We start from the raw sequence: 18,908 nt of genomic DNA, 5'->3' as shown, positions 1-18,908 counted from the left end.
TCTAATTCACAGTATTCATTAAAAAGTCCCAGATGACCAACTAATTCCAGAGATTTTCAACTTCATATCCATAGGACACTTAACTATCCCATAAGGCGTTGGGAGAAGATTTGTAAATGGCTAGGAATTGAAAAGGACCCTGTCGATTGCATGGTTTCTTTTTCCCCCAAACCAGTTAAATGCAAATCCCGCCCTGCAACCAATTGGAAATATTTAATTGGTCACATCAATCACAGTGCTTAAATGCTGTAACAAATACTAACCCCTAATCTGAACTGAATAATACATAAAATTTGACCTTTTCTTGATAGATAGCTGCTTGATTAAGTTGACCAATGAAATTGGCTGTAGGGCTGGGTTTGTGCTTAACTAGTTTGATGAATAAAAAAAAAAAATATGGATATTCCACAGATCAATTCATACTGAATGACTGAATTCATACTACACGCATATGTACTTGATAGAATGTATTTTATTTACTTTATTAATGGTCACAAGGTGGTAGTTCATTGCATGTGCATTGCATGTAGAAAAAACAAAAACATATGGGTGTCTATATTGTGCAAAATCATTTTGAAGTTTATTTACAGTTCATTTTGGGGTTTTCAGAAAACTTGCACTGGCGGTCAGGGTTGCAAAAAGGTGGAAAGTTTTCAGTAAATTTCAGAAAATCTTTGAAATCTTACGGATACTTGGTGGAAATGTTCCACTCCTGCTGGCTTTAGACACCTTCAAAACGTTTGCGCACAAAAAGTATTCTCGTAGCTTTAGAACATCTCAGTTGAACCACTGATGTCACATGGATTATTTTATCAATCTCCTTGCTACGTTTCTGAGCCTTGATCCCAAATAAATCCTTGCTGTCTGTGCAGGATAGCCTTCCGGCTATATTTGTGGTCTTATTTTGAGAGGGTAGTGTATATCGTTTATACAAAATGCTATTATTTGTTTGACCAAAAAGTAAGATAAAATGTTGATTGTTGTAAAGACCTTACTGATTTACATTACAAACTGTGTAGCAGCCTACTTGCATAAAAATGCATATAATAGAACAGAGATATATGGCCAGTCAAGTAAACATAAGCTGCTTCAGTTCAGCAAGTGTTCCTCTTGAAACACCAACAATGTTAACATTTAACTTGACATCACTTTACAGTAAAACCATATGAACCCCGACCTGAAGGGCGACGTTAGGATTGTTCTTAGTTGTTACTTATACTTTAATAAAGTAAAAACACTCACCACAAATACAGGATCCAAGAGATACAACTTTATTTAAATCGTAAACAACCAAACATTAAAAAAAAGAACAAAATGCATAGGAAATGTTTAAAGTCCACAAAGACAACTGAACAAGACTGCAGACCACTACATATTTCATATGGTCTCATCAGCCTTATTCAGAAAGTAATAAATGACTGTTCTGTTGCTTTGGTTGAGGGGGTGATAGATGGTGCGGGTAGTGAAACACAGAGAAAAGAGATGGAGAGACTAGTGGGCCTCTTAGAGGGCTCCTAAACCAAAATAGTCCAACCTGAGAGGATAACTGACCTGGAATCAGCATTTGCTACTTTGATTCTACCCTAATCATTGTATTTTAAAAGGCAAAACTGATTCCAGCTCAGAACTTTGAATCTTTTCACACCTCTTTGCTTAGCCTGTCCCACAGCCAAGCCTTATAGACGCACTGCAACTTCAGGGGTTTGGAAAGTATTGATGTAAAATCACATTTCAGTGCTGGGACATGGAGTCTAAATGTCTATTATCACTATAATTCTAATTTTGAGACAAGACTGTTGCCCTCAGTGTTGTTGAAAACCTAATTTCCAAGCTTTAAGGCATTTTTGATCAACAAAAGGCAATTAATTTTGTAGCAGCCTTTGAACGCAAACATTTATCATAATATGCGCAAAACAATACCTTTAGTTACGTAAGGTTTAAATGAATAAAAGCAAGTTAGGACTTTGTAAAGACTGCAAAACTGAGACATGCAGGTGTAAAGATTATGAATTGTTCACCCCCTCACTGACTATTAACTGCGACATGGTTGAAAAGGATCCCATGGAATTCAATAACAGCATTTTTACCCAAAAAACAACACACAAAAGCTCATGAGGAACTAACAAAGGATTCACTATCAAACTGTATGAAACAAACATTGAATTTTAATCAAATCTCTACAAAGCTACCTGAGTTATTTTAATGTGTGTACACATCTCTTTTTTTCATAAGATAATACAATCATAAAAGGGTCTATGACCACACAATTCTGAACTTACATTTTCTGTTTTTCCCCAGTAAGGAAGAATTCATAAGCTGGAATACACCAGAAATGGTGACAAAACCCGTACAATTAGAGACCGGAGGTCCAAAGAAAAAAAAAAGGGAACAAGAAAGAAAAAGACAGAAAAATTCGCAATGATCTGAAATTCAAAGACACCGAGTTCGATAACATTGACTTCAATGTCTAATGAGCCAGATAGTATCTAGATGACATATAGTATCAGTCCTAAAAAGTAAATTGTCTCTCAAAGTAGAACTTACACTTTTAATAAATGTCCAAATCAATGCTAAAGGGGTTATACATAGTGGCTTTTTCTGTACTGATCTCACTTGGGTCGTCACAACCCACAAAATGGCTGCCTGACTCCTTTCTTAAAAAAAAAAAAAAAAAAAAAAGAAAAACTACTACCACACAGATCAGTTTTCATTGTAAAACTGTGGGAGCTGGATTCAAACATTTCTCCCTCTTTGGTCCTGTAGGGCACCTGCTCAAAAACTCGTGTTACACACAAAATCCAACGTCCAGGGACATGTACTAGGACCATTTCCCCTTAATGTCAAGACATCGACAGCTTGACGAAATACAAGAATGATCGATGCCAAATGTATAAATCTTTGGGCAAACGGGAATAAAATTGATTTATAAACATCCACACGCTGAAGTTTCATATGAATGGGGTCTTTGGCAGTTTTCCAGTTCTGATTTGATTCCAAAAGCTAAGGAGCTGTAGTAAGGCATCTGAATGGAGCTCAATGAGGTACCTTACTCTGTAAAGCTATCTAGAAATAATACAATCATATAGTCAACCACTCACCACAAGCTAACAAACTATATATGCTCCCTTTTTTGTGGTACATTATACTTTTTTTTTCCTTCCTTGTTTTCCAACATCCATTTTTTTTTTCACATCCACCCGCATACAAGGACCTTAACAGCATGCAAAAATATACATTTAAAGATTCCTCTCAAAGAGAGCAGGGATTCAGGGAGAAAACTTTGCAGCCAAATATTCATCAGATCAAATATGATATTAATACTGTATGACAGGGAAGATCTGTGTTGGTGGAAGCAGCAAATCTTTCATTATTGCATAAGCTCATCAAACGGGGTTCTGCCACCCATGCTGGTCCTTTTATTTGTCTATTATCATCTAATGTACAGATGTCTATCAATTTTCAGAAATCTAACTGCCTACTCTCCACTCTTACCATGCATAAAATGCAACATTATCATAATTAACATATCTCCAACATAAATATGCCTGATGATCCACAATTTTAAGTCAATATTTTGTTTATAATGAGGTAATATACATAAAGAAAAAAGACGAAAAAGAAAAAGATCCAAGCTCAACGCATCCGTGAGTTTCAGAAGCAGTTTTGGCACATGCCCATTTCCTATAGCCACCCATTGGCAAAGACATTCAATTCCAATTTATCTAACATCATAAAAGGCACAGGTAACTACATGCAAGCACGTTAATACTCATGATAGCACAAGATAACGGCAGCCTACAAGAAAACGGTACGGCAAATCATCATGACCACTTTCCAATAGGTCGTCCAGCTCTCACACAATTTTCAGATTTTAAATATTAACGAAATTGTAAAACAGAAATGGACATGCAAATTAACCCCAAAGATTAATATTACAATACTGGTTCTGTAAGTGGGCCTGCCACACGTTCGAACAAGGCGGTACTGCATACATTCAGAAAGAAGTTTGTATAAAGCTCACCCACTTCAAAATATCCAAAAACATGGTGCTTGCAAGAACAGGAACAAACACATTTTCATGGGCCACTTAATACCAGAAAGGAAAAACTTGTATTTTTGTTATTAATGATTCACTTATTGAGTTACGACACAACATTGGTGAGATACACTTTCCTGTCGCTCATAAACAAACTTAAATGAGAAGTTTAGGCAGACTATAATGGGAGAACCATGTGCTTTTGTTCCGCTGTATACCAGTGCTTTATATTTATATATTAATTTTCCCCAAATACTTTGCGTCCTTTTTTTTCTCTTTTAATCAATTGAAACACAGAAGCAAACAACACTTTAAAGTGGTTACCCACAAGTCGCACAAACTATCTAATTTCAAACTGGGCTTTCAAGTGTTTTCAAATGATGTTACACTGATAGAGTGAATAGTCTCCCTGGGGATCTTTCTTAAACGGGCACAGGAAGTACTGTAGGCCATGCTGTAATCAATAAAACAACAAAAAGCTTTTGATCTAAAACTTGTGATCTAATGCAGCTGGTTGAAATGAGACTCTTATGAACTTGGCCTCAATGCTGAAAGAACACACATATATATATATATACATATATATATATATATATATAATAAAAAACATCTTTAGTCTGAGAGGAATTGGATTACATCCTTGTTTGCCATTTGTGTCGATAAACTTTAACTTGCCTAAATACTGCATATGAAAAAGAAAACTAAACTATAGAAACACAAAAATAAGGGCTAGATAATTTTTACACTTAGATATTCCATTTAGTGTCTACATTCTTTCATTTTTTCCCTCCCCAAAAATAAAACTGATCTGAAGATCTTCTTTAAAGAACAGCCTCCAATTCACTCTTGTATCATTTAAAATAATCACAGGTATATGTTCTCATATTTCTCATAGTCAGAGCAAAACTCTTGATTACATCATGAGGGTCTTATTAAATAACTAAGTTCAGATCATTTGTCTAATTTATCAGTCTCTTTCATCAGTTATACAGCATTCATTTTTGGTAACTGCTTGCATATTTTTCAATTTTTTTCAAGGACCACAAAGTGAGGTAAATGTAATGAGGCTCATGGACCCAGAGGTATAATACGGTAAATGAGGTATAAGGTTTAGATGAGGTACGAGAAAAAGATTAAGCCTGATTTAAAATGTACACAAAATTCAAAAAAAAAAAAAACATAGCAGTAGATATATCAAAACCTTATCCTAATGTTTCTGCCAAAACATGCAGCTTTATTTTTATCAATCATTACGAGAAACATTCAGGGATATAACTTGCGTTCTGTGCACAGTAACAATCAGGAAAAAATTGTGCGAACTGCAAATACCCAAACATTGCTTCATTTTGTTTCTTTTTTTTTTTTTCTCACATTTTACACACAAAAAAAAAAACACTGAGGTAGACGTTTCTTTATAAAACTTCACGGACTAGGTCTCTGCACAAACGCGAGTACATTCATACATAAGCTAGATGAGGTAGGTGTAATACAGAGAGAAAATATTTCAAGAATGCAAGAAATTCCCTGAGAAAAAAAAAAAAGTTTTGAAGACACATACCAAGAGTAAAACACTCTCCGATTGCAGCAGCCAAAACTGTGTGCTGTAACGGCAAGCATTTGGAGTTACACGATTACTGAGAATCGTACAAAACTATAAAGTCCCTACAGCTCGTCACCTCGCTAAATCAAACCGCGTTTGCTCCTGACAGACAGATGTGCAAAATCTCCTTTTCCATTTGTCCATGCTTACAGTTTGGTATTTCAAACCTTAAAAGGTCAGAACATGAGGATTCGGTTGTTTCCAAAGTCCACAGCCACGATCATTCCATCTGGAGTAACCGCTATACCAGAGGGGCGATCCATTTGCCCAAAGCCGTTACCGTGTGTCCCAAACTTGCATAAAAAGTTGCCGTTGGGTTCGAACACCTGAATGCGATGGTTGCGGGAGTCTGCCACGATAATGCGATCCTCTTGGTCCACAGCTACACCTTGCGGCCGCAAGAACTGGCCATTTCCGGTTCCCTCGGACCCCAGGAAGCGTGCTGACTGGCAGTCGGGCCTGATGACAAGCAGCCGATGATTGTTGAAGTCAGTGACAACGAGGTGGCCTTCCTGATTGAAGGCCACACCACGAGGCGAATCAAAATGTTTCCAGAGGGCACCTTCGAATCCGTATTTGTTGAGGAAAGTCCCATCTGGTCCAAAGAGTTGCACGCGGTGGTTGCGTGTATCAGAAACCAGGATCTTGCCTTCAGAGTTGACGGCCACATCCCATGGATAGTTGAACTGTCCATTTTTGGTTCCCTTCTCACCAAACTTGAGGAGAAACTGACCCTCAAAGGTGAAGATCTGGATGCGGTGATTGTCCTTATCTGCCACAATGATTCTTCTCTGGCTGTCACAGGCGACCCCAGCAGGGCGGTCAAACTGGCCTGGTCGTGACCCCAAAGTGCCAAACTTGTGGTGGAATGTGCCACAAGGCTTGAAGATCTGCACACGGTTGTTGCTTCGGTCAGCAACCACCACATAGCCCTCCTTATCCACGCAGATGCCCCAAGGTCGACACAGCTGCCCGTCCCCATCGCCCTCTCCTCCGAAAGATGCAATGGGCAGTCCTACACCGCCGTAACTGCGACCAGATTTGACCATCACTTTGAAAGGACTTCCCTCAATGTGCTGATTGCATATAAGCACAGAGAGCAAATGCTCCCCCTCGCTCTTGGGCAGATAGCTGACTGTGTATGTTCCATCTTGGTGGTCTGAAACATCTGCGCTGGACAGATGACCATCCTGACTCATAAGCACAACCGAGACGCTGTCACCACCGGACAACCGAGGCTCACCATCATGATCATACCCTACGACGGTAAAGGAAGCTAGCTTTCCTTGCAGCGCTCTCTTGAGGCCTTCACCATGAGCTTTGGAAGCTGTGGCGAAGGCTCCACTGCTGATGAGGCCCATGGACTTGATGGCAATCAAAAGAGCCTGGTCTGGAGGGGTAAACATGATGCGATCATCTTCTTGGGGCTGTAGGATGCAGCGGAGGGATTTAAGCTCCTGTAGCTGGTTTAGCATGTGCTCTCGCGCTAGCAGGACATCTATGCTACGACCCTCTTCTAGAACCTGCGTCACTGTGGAGATCGTACTATCCAGCTTGGTGAGATTTTGGTGTAGTTTCTCGACCTGCAGGTAAAGTGATTTTGCCTTCACCTGGCGAATCTTCTCCACCTGTGCAGGAAAGAAAAAGAGTTCCTGATGTTACAAAAAAGTGACTTTTTTCATACTGAAAGACTTGCAAAAAGTAGTTGTTACTCCATTAATTAATGTTTGTTCTTTCATTCACCTTCCAGAGCAGCTCACACTCGCGTTCCTCCAGAGCTTTTTTATGACGAAGAGTGATGGTTTTTACTTCTGACTGAACAACCTTAGCCTTCAGCTCTACCTGTTCAGCAATGGCCTGTGCTTTCTCGATGCTCAGCTGAAAGAAAATTTAAAGAAAGGGCTTAGACACATGCAGTCTTGTGAGGACATTTCAGTTCACGTAGAAATGAGAAGAAAAAAAATTATGATTGTGCAATATTGTTGCACAACTACAGAGCCTCAGACTGTGACTTAACTTTACCAGAAGGACAAATACAAATCTGCAACAATTTATACACTGTAGCAAGAGAACCAAAAGCTTTGTGATGATTTATGGATTTGTTAAGTTACTTCAGGTTTTTGCTGTTAGTTGATTACAACTTTAGAATGTTTACCTTCATCAGTTTTCAAAGCAAACAGACTTAAAAGGTATGAGGAACTATGCTGGTTGATTCTCGACCTAAATGTCAAAATCAATTCATCCATCAGCATGTTTGAACAGGGTTTATGTTCTTTAGGTTGTCATGGTATATTATATATAAAAATTTATTGTAGGGCTGCGTGATGCATCGTTTCAGCACCAACATCGCAATCGTAGGAGGTGCGATGCAGGACTCACATGGTTCTATATTTGCCTGATATAAAGTAATGAATTCTGAATAAAGGGTTCTTAAAAAAAATAAAGGCACACGTTTGCTGCTTTGTTTTGTCATGCAGTCTCTGCTACACATGGCGAAATGAGTGAGGTATGGGAGGAAAAGCACCAAAAAGTAAGATTTGGTCGCAAAAAGAAACGTCAATTATAAGGCACTAGAGACTTGAGGTCTACACGGAGGACCCGAGATCCAGGACCCGGGATCCATATCGGTTACAGGCTACATTTTAAATAGTCAGCCAGGTCCGGTCTGGGTCGGGTCCCAATCTATTACTTCCCAGTAGTGATGTGCGGGTCGTCTCATAACCCGCGGGCCCTGCGGGTCAGGTTGGGACGGGTTAAGAAATTGGCACTTTATTGCGGGGCGGGTTGGGGCGGGTCACTAAAATCAAAAGTTTTAAAAATCCATTTATGTTGCATGGAAGTAAGTGGTGGAAATTTAGATTATTTCCAGAGATTTGTTGATTCATTCACCAAAATGATTCATTCACTGATTTGTTCAGTGACCATTTCTTCATATTACACAAATACGCCAGCAGTTGGCGAAAAAAAAAAAGTGTCTAATGTGTTATGTCTTAAGTCAACGAACGTATTTACTTGTGACAAAAACTGATTTGGCTTTATTAAAGTGTGTGCATGATCGCATTAAATAAATAGTCTAAATAAATTGTTCAGATTATCAAAGCACAAGGTTTTATCGGGGATTAAACGAGGAGTTATGTTCTTTATTCCAAATATGAAAACAAGCGTATGTGCACCAATAACTGCTCTTTCCATCTGCTGATTGCTGATCGAGATTTACATGCTTGGCCGACTTACCCTGTAGGTACTCTCATTCATTTCATTCACGAATGAGATGTATCAGTTCATTCAACTCTTTCACCTACGAGAATATCGTATTCGTGCACTGCATTCAACAAGTCACATGCTCCGTCACATCTTGAGTAACTCTTTGGCAGGATGAAACAATTCACAGCTGTTCACGAGCTGCGCATACGCTGCTAATAGCGCCACACTCACGCGCTGCTGTGGGAAGAACTTCATTGAGCGAGAAATGAGTCTTCTGCTGTCTATGGTCAGTGGATTACGTAAACGAGAACGATTCGTTCACCTAAAAGATTTGTTCACGAACAAACCATCATAGTGCAATTACCTATAGCCTATATTAAATATCTGGAATAGATATTTTCATATTTTATTAGGTTCTTTGATAAGGTTACGATACGAAGGTCTAAGTAGCAAAGTTACTTCCGTGTGTCCCGATGCGCGGGGCGGGTCGGGGCGGGTCAAGTAATGTTATTTTATTTGCGGGGCGGGCCAAATAATTTCATAAAAGCGGGACCTGCGGGTTGGAAAAAACCCCGTCCATTATCAGAGTCAGTCAGAGTGAGTATCAGAGTGAGTCAGTCAGTGCTGTGTTTGTTGTTTTCTAACTTTCAACTTGTAAAATTAGGATGAGAAAAGTGTGAGTCGATAATTTGAAATAAGACATAAAAATATAAAACACTATGCAGTAACTTCACCTTTGAAAATTGGCTTTTTTATTTTTTTTTTAGGCAGGACTTATTCCGCCATACACTTTGCAGTTTCTCCAATTTTTATAATAATATTGTGAATGAACGGTCTTGTTTAATTTAAAATTTTAGCTTTGACTCGGCTCAGAGAGCACAGAGATGATAGCAAAAAAGTAAAGCTAGCGTCAGTAGCCATGGTATAATAATATCAATAATGAGTGGAGAGGAATAACATGGATGGAACTTTCTTGGCAAGGAGGATTTCTTGGCTCACCTGACTGCATTACAGTCAGGTGAGCCAAGGGAGAAGGCTTCTTACATTAGGCAAGTTGTTTATCGACTTGTTAATAGCAATTTGCTGTGGAATATGTGCTGATTGGGTCCAGTCAGGTCTGTGTCTTCCCAGCCAGGTTTGGTTCCAGCTTTCAAATAACTGATGGTCCGCGAGAGTTCCGGGTAGTACATTTTTGACATTTATCGGTTTTGCATGGGCCCGGGTCCAACTTTCAAAATAATAGACAGATCCAGGCTGGTTCAGTGTAGCACGTTTTTATGAAGTATGAATTTTTGGACCCGTGTAGACCTCTACTAGAGACCAGCAGTCTTATGCTTAGCCTTCTGTTGAAAATAACAGTGGTTTGTGAATCGTGCTTAGCATAAATAACTTATCGGGAGCATTTGGGATGCTGGGATGTTGTGGAACTTACGAGATATTACAGAACTATTTCATGTAAATTTCATTGATGTGCTGAAAAAAAAATCTATATTACATTACTTTTATGAGGGTTTTTGTCGGCGGGAGCTGGACAAAACATTAATGTAGCGGGCGTGAGCGGGACGAGATAAAATTTCTGTAGGAGTGGCGAGAGTAGGGCTGAAAAATACATCCTGCACAGATGCAGGTCTCTAGACTGCACTTCAGTTACAAATTAGCTCCCTTATTTTAAGGTAAGAAGCAACATTTATTATTAACATCATGACATTAGATCCTTTATTTGCCTTGAATTGATAGTGAATAAGGAGAGTCAAATATTGTGTTAAACCCAAAGTAAGGCAAAAAGTAATTTTTCAGGGTTTTAATTATTATTTTTATTATTATGTTTATTTTCTATGAATGTGCCTACGAAATCACCCAAATTATTGTAGATTAACACAAATTTTGAGCAATTCAAGACACCTGATGAACATTCCTATATTTCTACATATCGCAGTATATAGCGAAAAAAAAAAAACAGATATCACCATTTAAAAAAAATTATAATATTGTCCAGCCCTAATTAATTGTGACAATTAAATTAGGATCTGGACAACTTAAGCAATTTAACTTCTAGTACACAGTTTTAGGAGCCAGTGGCTATGAATACATATTTAGTTTTAAGTTACAGGATAAAAAAAAGGATATAAAACTACTGCTAGAAAGTCTAAATATTAATTAAATAAAATCTCTCCTGGATCAAAAACAGTTAAAGTGTCTTAATTTGAAAGGATCCAAGAAAGCATGAGGGCTTCCTTTGTGATGTTACACAAAAGATGGATAAACGTTTTATCTTGGGTACAATGACCTCTAACATTTACTTTAATAGCGATTTGTACACAGCCCTACCTCTGCTTGTCAGCTGACATCTAAACTGCCCACTAATCTAACAATCAGAATCGTAATATACATCTAAATTAAATTGTGCTTTCATGGATTCCACTTTAATCTATTTAAGTGATCCTGAAAGCTCAAAACTCAGCTGTGCCCTCTTAACTTGGAAGAATCTTTTTTCTTTTTTTGTCACCATTAGATCCACACTTGTGTCACACTTCAAAGATTAATGATAAATTACACAATGAGAGGAAATAAAGGACTTGTTGGTCTCATGACCTGGATCAAGGGTTTATCCATTAAAAGGAAAAAAAGGTGTGGGAAAGAATGCCATTTAGTGTGGAGCAGATTACCTAACCTGAACCAAACTTAAAGTTCAAAGGGTCAGAGGGTATTTAACCTATAGAATAAAAAAAATCTTTGGCATAAATAAAATCTTTAATGCATTTACAACAATGCAAAATTGAATCAACAATCCAATTTTCCAGGCTTTTCAAACACAAATGTAAGTTTGCCCAGACAATTATTTATAAATCACCAATTAATGCACTGAACTGCACTGAAATTTTTTTGTTCTAAATGCTGCTACATTATATTGTTTGATTTAAATATTTAAAAACTGTATAGAGTCCCTTAAATGGTTACTTTTTGTTAGTAACTGTGTATATTTATTATGTATATATGAAGAGACACAAACAGTATACATTTAGAAAATATTTACATGTATATATTCATATAATTTATATATAACTATATGTAATATGTAAACATACCATTTTTCTTAAATGTATACATGCATGTGTGTCGATTTATATATAGATAAATGAGCACAGTACACATGCAAATGTGTCCCTGGACCACAAAACCAGTATTAAAGGGATAGTTCACCCAAAAATTATGTCATTAATGACTCACCCTCATGTCGTTCCAAACCCGTAAGACCTCCGTTCATCTTTGGAACACAGTTTAAGATATTTTAGATTTAGTCTGAGAACTTTCTGTGCCTCCATTGAAACTTTGTGTACGGTATACTGTCCATGTCCAGAAAGGTAAGAAAAACATCTTCAAAGTAGTCCATGTGACATCAGAGGGTCAGTTAGAATGATTTTGAAGCATCGAAAATACTTTTGGTCCATAAATAGCAAAAACTCTGACTCTGAACCGAACTGGTTCTTTTGATGATTAATTCTGAACTGATTCTGTGCTAATTTTATGAGCCCAAGTAAACTTAAGGCTTGAATCAAGGGCAATCATCGCCAATGACGTCATTACTTTGAGCGCAAAAAAAACAACGGTGAACCGTTTTCTTCAACCGGTTTATTGAATCGAACGGTCCGAAAGAACTACTGGTGAAAACCAATGCAACCGGTTCTTGACTCGTGAACGAGTCATTATCTGGCTCGGCTCGGTGTTCATCTTCAGTTCTCTCTTCACAGCATTTCAGTCAGTGTACTGTTTGAGTACATTAATTACTCTGGGATATTTAGTTTAACTCAGAGGGAGTGTCAGCCACATTAAAAAAGTTAACAGCTTAAGTCATTTGTGGATTAATGCTTATTGGAGACGCGAACAGTTTCAAACGATTCAGTTCGATTTGGTGAACTGTTCAAGAAGATCCGGTTACATCGAGTGATTCGTTCCCGAACCGGACATCACTACACTACAGTGAACGCACTCACAACAGACACGGAAGAGAAGACAAAGCTGAATAAAGTCGTAGTTTTTGCTGTTTTTGGACCAAAATGTATTTTCGCTGCTTCAACAAATTCTAACTGACTCTCTGATGTCACATGGACTACTTTGAAGATGTTTTTCGTACCTTTCTGGACATGGACAGTATACCGTACACACAGCTTCAATGAAGGGACAGAGAGCTCTCGGACTAAATCTAAAATATCTTAAACTGTGTTCCGAAAATGAACGGAGGTCTTACGGGTTTGGAACGAAATGAGGGAAAGTTATTAATGACAATTTTCTTTTTTGGGTGAACCATCCCTTTAAGTAGCACAATTATATTTGTAGCAATAGCCGAATACATTGTATAGGTCAAAATTGTTGATTTTTCTTGTATGCCAAAAATCATCAGGTTAAAGTAAAGATCAGGTTTCATGATTATGTTTTGTAAATTTTCCACAGTAAATATATAATTTTTTTATTAGTGATATGCATTGCTAAGGACATTATTTAGACATTATCTTTAAAACTTGATTTTCTCAATATTTAGATTTCTTTTTCTGCGTCAGACATACACCGTAGCCTCTGCGCCGTAGGATGTGCATCAGTTTTCATTTATACTTCTGCATCGTTGTCCACATCGACGTGCAGTACACATGCAAACCGCTAGTCTGCAGTCTCCAGGGCAATCTCAATTTTGAAAAATTTACACATGATTGGTTTTGTGGTCCAGGGTCACAAATATTAATGTACACAAAAACTTTTATTTTGGATGAGATTAATCGTGATTAATCATTGCCCAGTACTAGTATAAATGTATTTCTTGATAAAAATAACTTTAAAAAAAAACTTTTTTTATTATTATTTATTATTATTTGATTATTTGATTGCACTGTTAAGTTTTTAGCTCTCTTTCATATTTACAAATGTCCTCTAAATAAAATACTATCCCCATTCTGAGATTGAGATGTCAATCACAAAAGCACAATCCAATCAAAAGTCAGACACCGGAATAGGGTGAACTGGAATAAGCAGCTGCAAAATGACAGGCTAAAATGCAGCAAATTAGATTATGCAGCGCCAAGAAAGACCAAGCTGTCAGGGGCTGGTTTGGGAGCAGGCCCTTCATGGGCAGCGTGCTTCCAGAATAGAGATTAAGGCCCCAGGCTGAAGCCATTGTTAAAACCCTGCATGTTCTTTCAAACCTTTAAACGTTTGGAGGCTTCCCATTTATACACCATCCAGTACCAGGATTAGAGACACACTAGAACAAGCAGCCAATCAAGCTCATGGAAACGCAGATCAGGCTCTTTCAGATGATGCTGTGTCGCCGATGAAGCTTTAGTGGACAGGTTTAGATAATCGCCGTGTAAACGCATGGATTATGTTTGGAACAGAATATTAGCACATTACTTACCAAATGTATACTGCAACAAAATGCTAAATTGATGAATGGGATCAATAAAGTTACAATTTTCATAATATATGACCATTTTTATTTTTATTTATTTTATTAGATTAGACATTATCAAAATACATGGGAAATGGTTTCCAACTGTCCATTTATACCTTAAAGAACACAAATGATAAAAAGAGAAAAGAATCAAATGTGGCAAGAAAGTCATGGGCTTATTTAAATGTAACCAGCACATTTGAAAAGCTGAGGGATTTAAACCGCCATTAGATTTTATTTATTTATTTTTTTTCAGTGCCTTGCTCGCCAACCGACTCCATGTCACTGGAGAAGGATGGATTTGAACAGCCCTAATGGGAGCTGTTCTCTCCCCCACCCCTCACCCGCAGAGCCTCTTTGAAGAGCGACAGAGAAATAGAAACATTTCCTCTGTGTGTGTGACTAATGATCCACCCTGCTAGGGCCATCAGGATGCTGAATAGAGGCAGTAACCGAGCACTGGGCCAGTGCTCCTCCCGCTCTTCTATTCTCTTCATTCAGACTGAGTGGGGGTGGCACACACAGTGATGCTAATGGAAAGTCAGCTTGATTCTACAGCCCCTTTTAAAAAGCCCTTTACTTCCACAAAGCAAAGGGAAATACCCTCACTCACAGTCATGTAGTTGCAACTGTCGGAAATCGCAGAAATAATAACTTGCTTTACTATTAATGCACTTAAGTTATATTTGAAAAACAAGTTTATCGCTCCGTAAATTTACACAAACTTGTTAGAACCACCTTTCCAGATGGATGTATTACTAAAATGTAATTATTTATCGTTTATTTTGAACATTTATTCTGGTTTTTAAATGTACATGCAGCACTACAAAAGAAAAATAAAGAATGGTCAAAATTGATTGTAGTAATCACAACATGCCACAGACGCCGTCAAAAGAGCTTAAGTTGTATTGATCCGGAATATTCCTTTTAGGGTCAATAGTAGATAAAGAGCTACTGAAGCCTAGGGCCTCACCGTGATTTTGCCAAGACAGACATGTTCTTGGATCAACATTATGGTCCAAAAATATAGACTAAACCCAATCCCTACCCATAATTTATTCCTAAAATTAGTGTGAAATGATAGCTGATAGGGCTGCACGATATTGGGAAAAAATGACATTGCGATATATTATTTTTCTGCGATATATATTGCGATATTTTTTCTTACAAACAAAAATGGGGTGAGCACACTTACATTCTCATTTTAAATGATTTAAACATCGACACCATCGTGTCAATTGATTAATCTGCGGGAGGGAGAGCGAGCAAGACAGCGCTCGTGTTGTTTGAAAACGGCTCTCTCTCTCTCGGTCTCTCTTTCTCTCTCTCTCTCTCTCTCTCTCTCTCTCTCTCAATTCAATTCATATTGCTTTATTGGCATGACATACAAAGGTACATATTGCCAAAGCATTATACATAGCAGAATAGAAACAAACAAAACAAAAATACATATATATTCATAAGAAAAAAAAATTACATGCAAAATAAATCCATATACATTTCTATAAACATTGATGGTACTTCTAATGTACTCTCTGTCTGTCTCTCTCGCGCGCGCGCTCTCTCTCTCTCCCGGTCTCTCTCGTGCGCGCTCTCTCTCTGTCTCTCTCGCGCGCTTTCTCTCTCTCTCTCTCGCTCTCTCTCTCTCTGTCTCTCTCGCGCTCCCTCTCTCTCTGCCCTGTTAAACTTACATGTGGTTTTCAGTCCTGTCAATTATAAACTTTCACTCTATGATGGTTAAGCTGTGCAATTAATCCGCGAATCACATTCGTCAAGGGCAGGGGAGTAGCTGGCCCGTACAGTTAATGAATAACGGATCAACTACGACAGCCTACATCGCACATCCTGCGATGTGACTATCGTGGATTCGTACATCGCGATATCGATGCTTAAACGACACATCGTGCAGCCCTAATAGCTGATTAACAAAGGTGTAGAAGCACCTAACCCTGATTGTAAACAGTTTATTTAAAATAACCATTTTCTTTTAATATTCAAAACAATTTATTTCTGTGATGGCAGAACTTGTTTAGAAATCAGCCATCGTGGGCTGCATGCCGACATACAGCATTGTGCTACAGGTGTCCCGAATTCGAATCCTTGGCTTCCTGTCGGATCTAAACTGTCCTATCATGAAGGCAAAAATGCCAAAAATAAATTAATATTCTAATATTTTGACTAGGTGCTCAAGAAACATTACATTAGTGGTCGACCAATATTGTTCTTTTGACAGGCGATGCAGATAACTTGAAAAGCAAGGCCGATAGCCGATATAATTTATTTTTATTAATATTTAAGAAATTTTTAATCATTTGACAATGGACTAAAAAAAACTGTAAAATAACTTTTACTTTAGATGACAAAGTATTTTTCACAAAAAAAAAAAAAAAAAAAAAAAAAAAAAAAAAAAAAAAAGAAGTAAACCCTAACCAACAGGGCACTCAGTATTCTGGGAAGTTTGTGTGCAGTGGGAATCATATTTTTCAAATAAAGCCAGGGTAACAGTCATTTTACATACAGCACAAAGTGAAAATGACATGAATATGACAAGCGGGCAAATGAAACGCAGCATAATTTGAAATGACAAGTTTAAATTTTAAAGCATTCAATGCACACGGACCGACCCTCACACAGAGAACACGTGATCATGCTGGATAAAAATGCACACTTCACTTCAAGTTCTCACATCTGGATTCGACTAAGTTTACAAGGTTTGTGAAATTAAATGTTCATTAGCCATTCAAAATTTTGTATAAATGATAGAAATTAGTATTTTCTTAATGTTGACGGCAAACAAGACATTATTATAATGTTTGCCTTTCTACATTAATTCCTTTGTTTAACCGTTCCGATTATCTTATTAGACAGGCTTCTATTCGTATTAGACAGAACTTTTAATGATGACAGTGAACAAGAGGAAGAATGTGAGCTGTGTGCACTCAGGCATTGCCTTTCTCAGAGCCGTCAAAATAAAAGTCCCGCCTCGACCACATCGGCCAAGCAGAAAAACTTATCGGCTGATGCTGATATTTGAAAAATGGCAAATATCGGCTGATATATCGGTCGACCAATACATTAAATATAAATTGTGTTGAACTATTAATTATTACTAATTATCAAGTGTTTAAAACAGTTGTGCTTAATTTTGTGAAAACGGTGCTTAGGATTTTTTTAGGATTCTTTGATAAATAAAAAGTTCAAAAGAACAGCATTTACTTGACAGAATTTCTGGGTAACAATGTAAGAGTCTTTGTCACTTTCAAAGGGATAGTTCACGCAAAAAGGAAAATTGTCATTAATTACTCCACCTTATGTCGTTCCAAACTCGCAAGACCTTCGTCCTTTTTCGGAACACAAATTAAGATAAATTGTGAGTTCCGAGAGCTCTCTGACCCTCTCATAGACAACAAGTATTCTACCACGATAAAGGTCCAGAAACGTAGCTTCGTTAAAATAATCCATGTGACATCAGTGGTTAAACAGTAATTTTATGAAGCTACGAGAATACTTTTTGCATGCAAAGAAAACAAAAACAACAATTTTATTCAACAGTCCCATCTCCTCCACGTCACCTTAGCACCATTTTGGACAGTATAACATATGTAAACAATGTATGGAACGTATGTACGCGGATATGCTGTTTACGTTCAGATAAAAGCATAAACAACAAACAATGTATCCGCATACATACGTTGTTTACGTATGTGATACTCAAAACAAAAAAAAGGCACTACAGGGTGATGCGGAGACAAACTGTTGAATAAAGTCATTATTTTTGTCTTTCCACACACAAAGTATTCTTGTAGTTTTGTAAAATTACAGTTGAACCATCGATGTCACATGGATTACTTTAAGGATTTCCTTGCTACATTTCTGAGCCTTGATCGTGTAAGGATCCTTGCTGTCTATGGGAGGCTCAGAGAGCTCTCGTAAATCATCATAAATATCATGATTTGTGTCCCGAAGATGAATGAAGGTCTTATGGGTTTGGAACGACATGAGGGAGAGTAATTTATGACAGAACTTTAATTTTTGGGTGAACTATCCCTTTAATCAATTTAATGCCTCATTGCTAAACCTAAATCATAAAAAAAAAACATGACACTGATTAATTGACAATGACAGGGGACTGAAGACACCAAAGTAAACCAACCAATTCATTCTATTTTATAATCTATTTATTGCCTGTCTTTATTATTTTTTGTATTCAGAGTAAGAAAAATAAAGTCAGTGGAAGTCTTGTTGCACCTGGTAAAACACACTGAGGTCCAAGTAAAACAGCAGGACGGATAAATAAAGAAAACACCCAGCAGGTGTTTGTGCTGATGTCGGTTTATGAGAGACTACAGTTGTTCACTAACCTGTACAGCCTGTCTGCCCTGCTGTGCGTCTGCGAGCAGCTGGATGGTCAGCGCTCTGGAGTCCTGCAGTGCTTCCTGCAGGTAGGTGTAACTGTGACCCGCATGTCTGCCCAAGCTGCACTCTCTACAAATCGGCACTCCGCAGCTGTCGCAGAAAAAACGCAGCACCTGTGAATGAAAAGAGAAATTGTGTGAAATTAACTTAATTGTAGTCCAATTTATTGAGTGAGCGATTTTGAAGTACACTGCATTTGAATTTCTCTTACC

The 18,908-nt window shown here is 37.8% G+C and overlaps 1 protein-coding gene across 1 annotated transcript in view; it reads right to left on the bottom strand.

Annotated features, from left to right (window-relative positions):
• Positions 1–5,138: 5,138 nt before the first annotated feature.
• Positions 5,139–18,908, bottom strand: part of LOC132158091 (E3 ubiquitin-protein ligase TRIM71) — a 42,758-nt gene continuing 28,988 nt past the window's right edge. The window contains exons 2-4 of the mRNA XM_059567358.1: positions 18,642–18,809; positions 7,380–7,514; positions 5,139–7,264 (exon numbers count right to left, since the gene is read on the bottom strand). Coding sequence (XP_059423341.1) covers positions 5,813–7,264; positions 7,380–7,514; positions 18,642–18,809 — 1,755 coding nt within the window. The 3' untranslated portion in view covers positions 5,139–5,812. The remainder of the gene's footprint in view (positions 7,265–7,379; positions 7,515–18,641; positions 18,810–18,908) is intronic.

The sequence above is a fragment of the Carassius carassius genome, chromosome 15, assembly GCF_963082965.1.
Source record: "Carassius carassius chromosome 15, fCarCar2.1, whole genome shotgun sequence".
NCBI lineage: Eukaryota > Metazoa > Chordata > Actinopteri > Cypriniformes > Cyprinidae > Carassius > Carassius carassius.
Note: the sequence above shows the minus strand (reverse complement) of the source record. Positions and strands in the feature narration are given on the sequence as shown.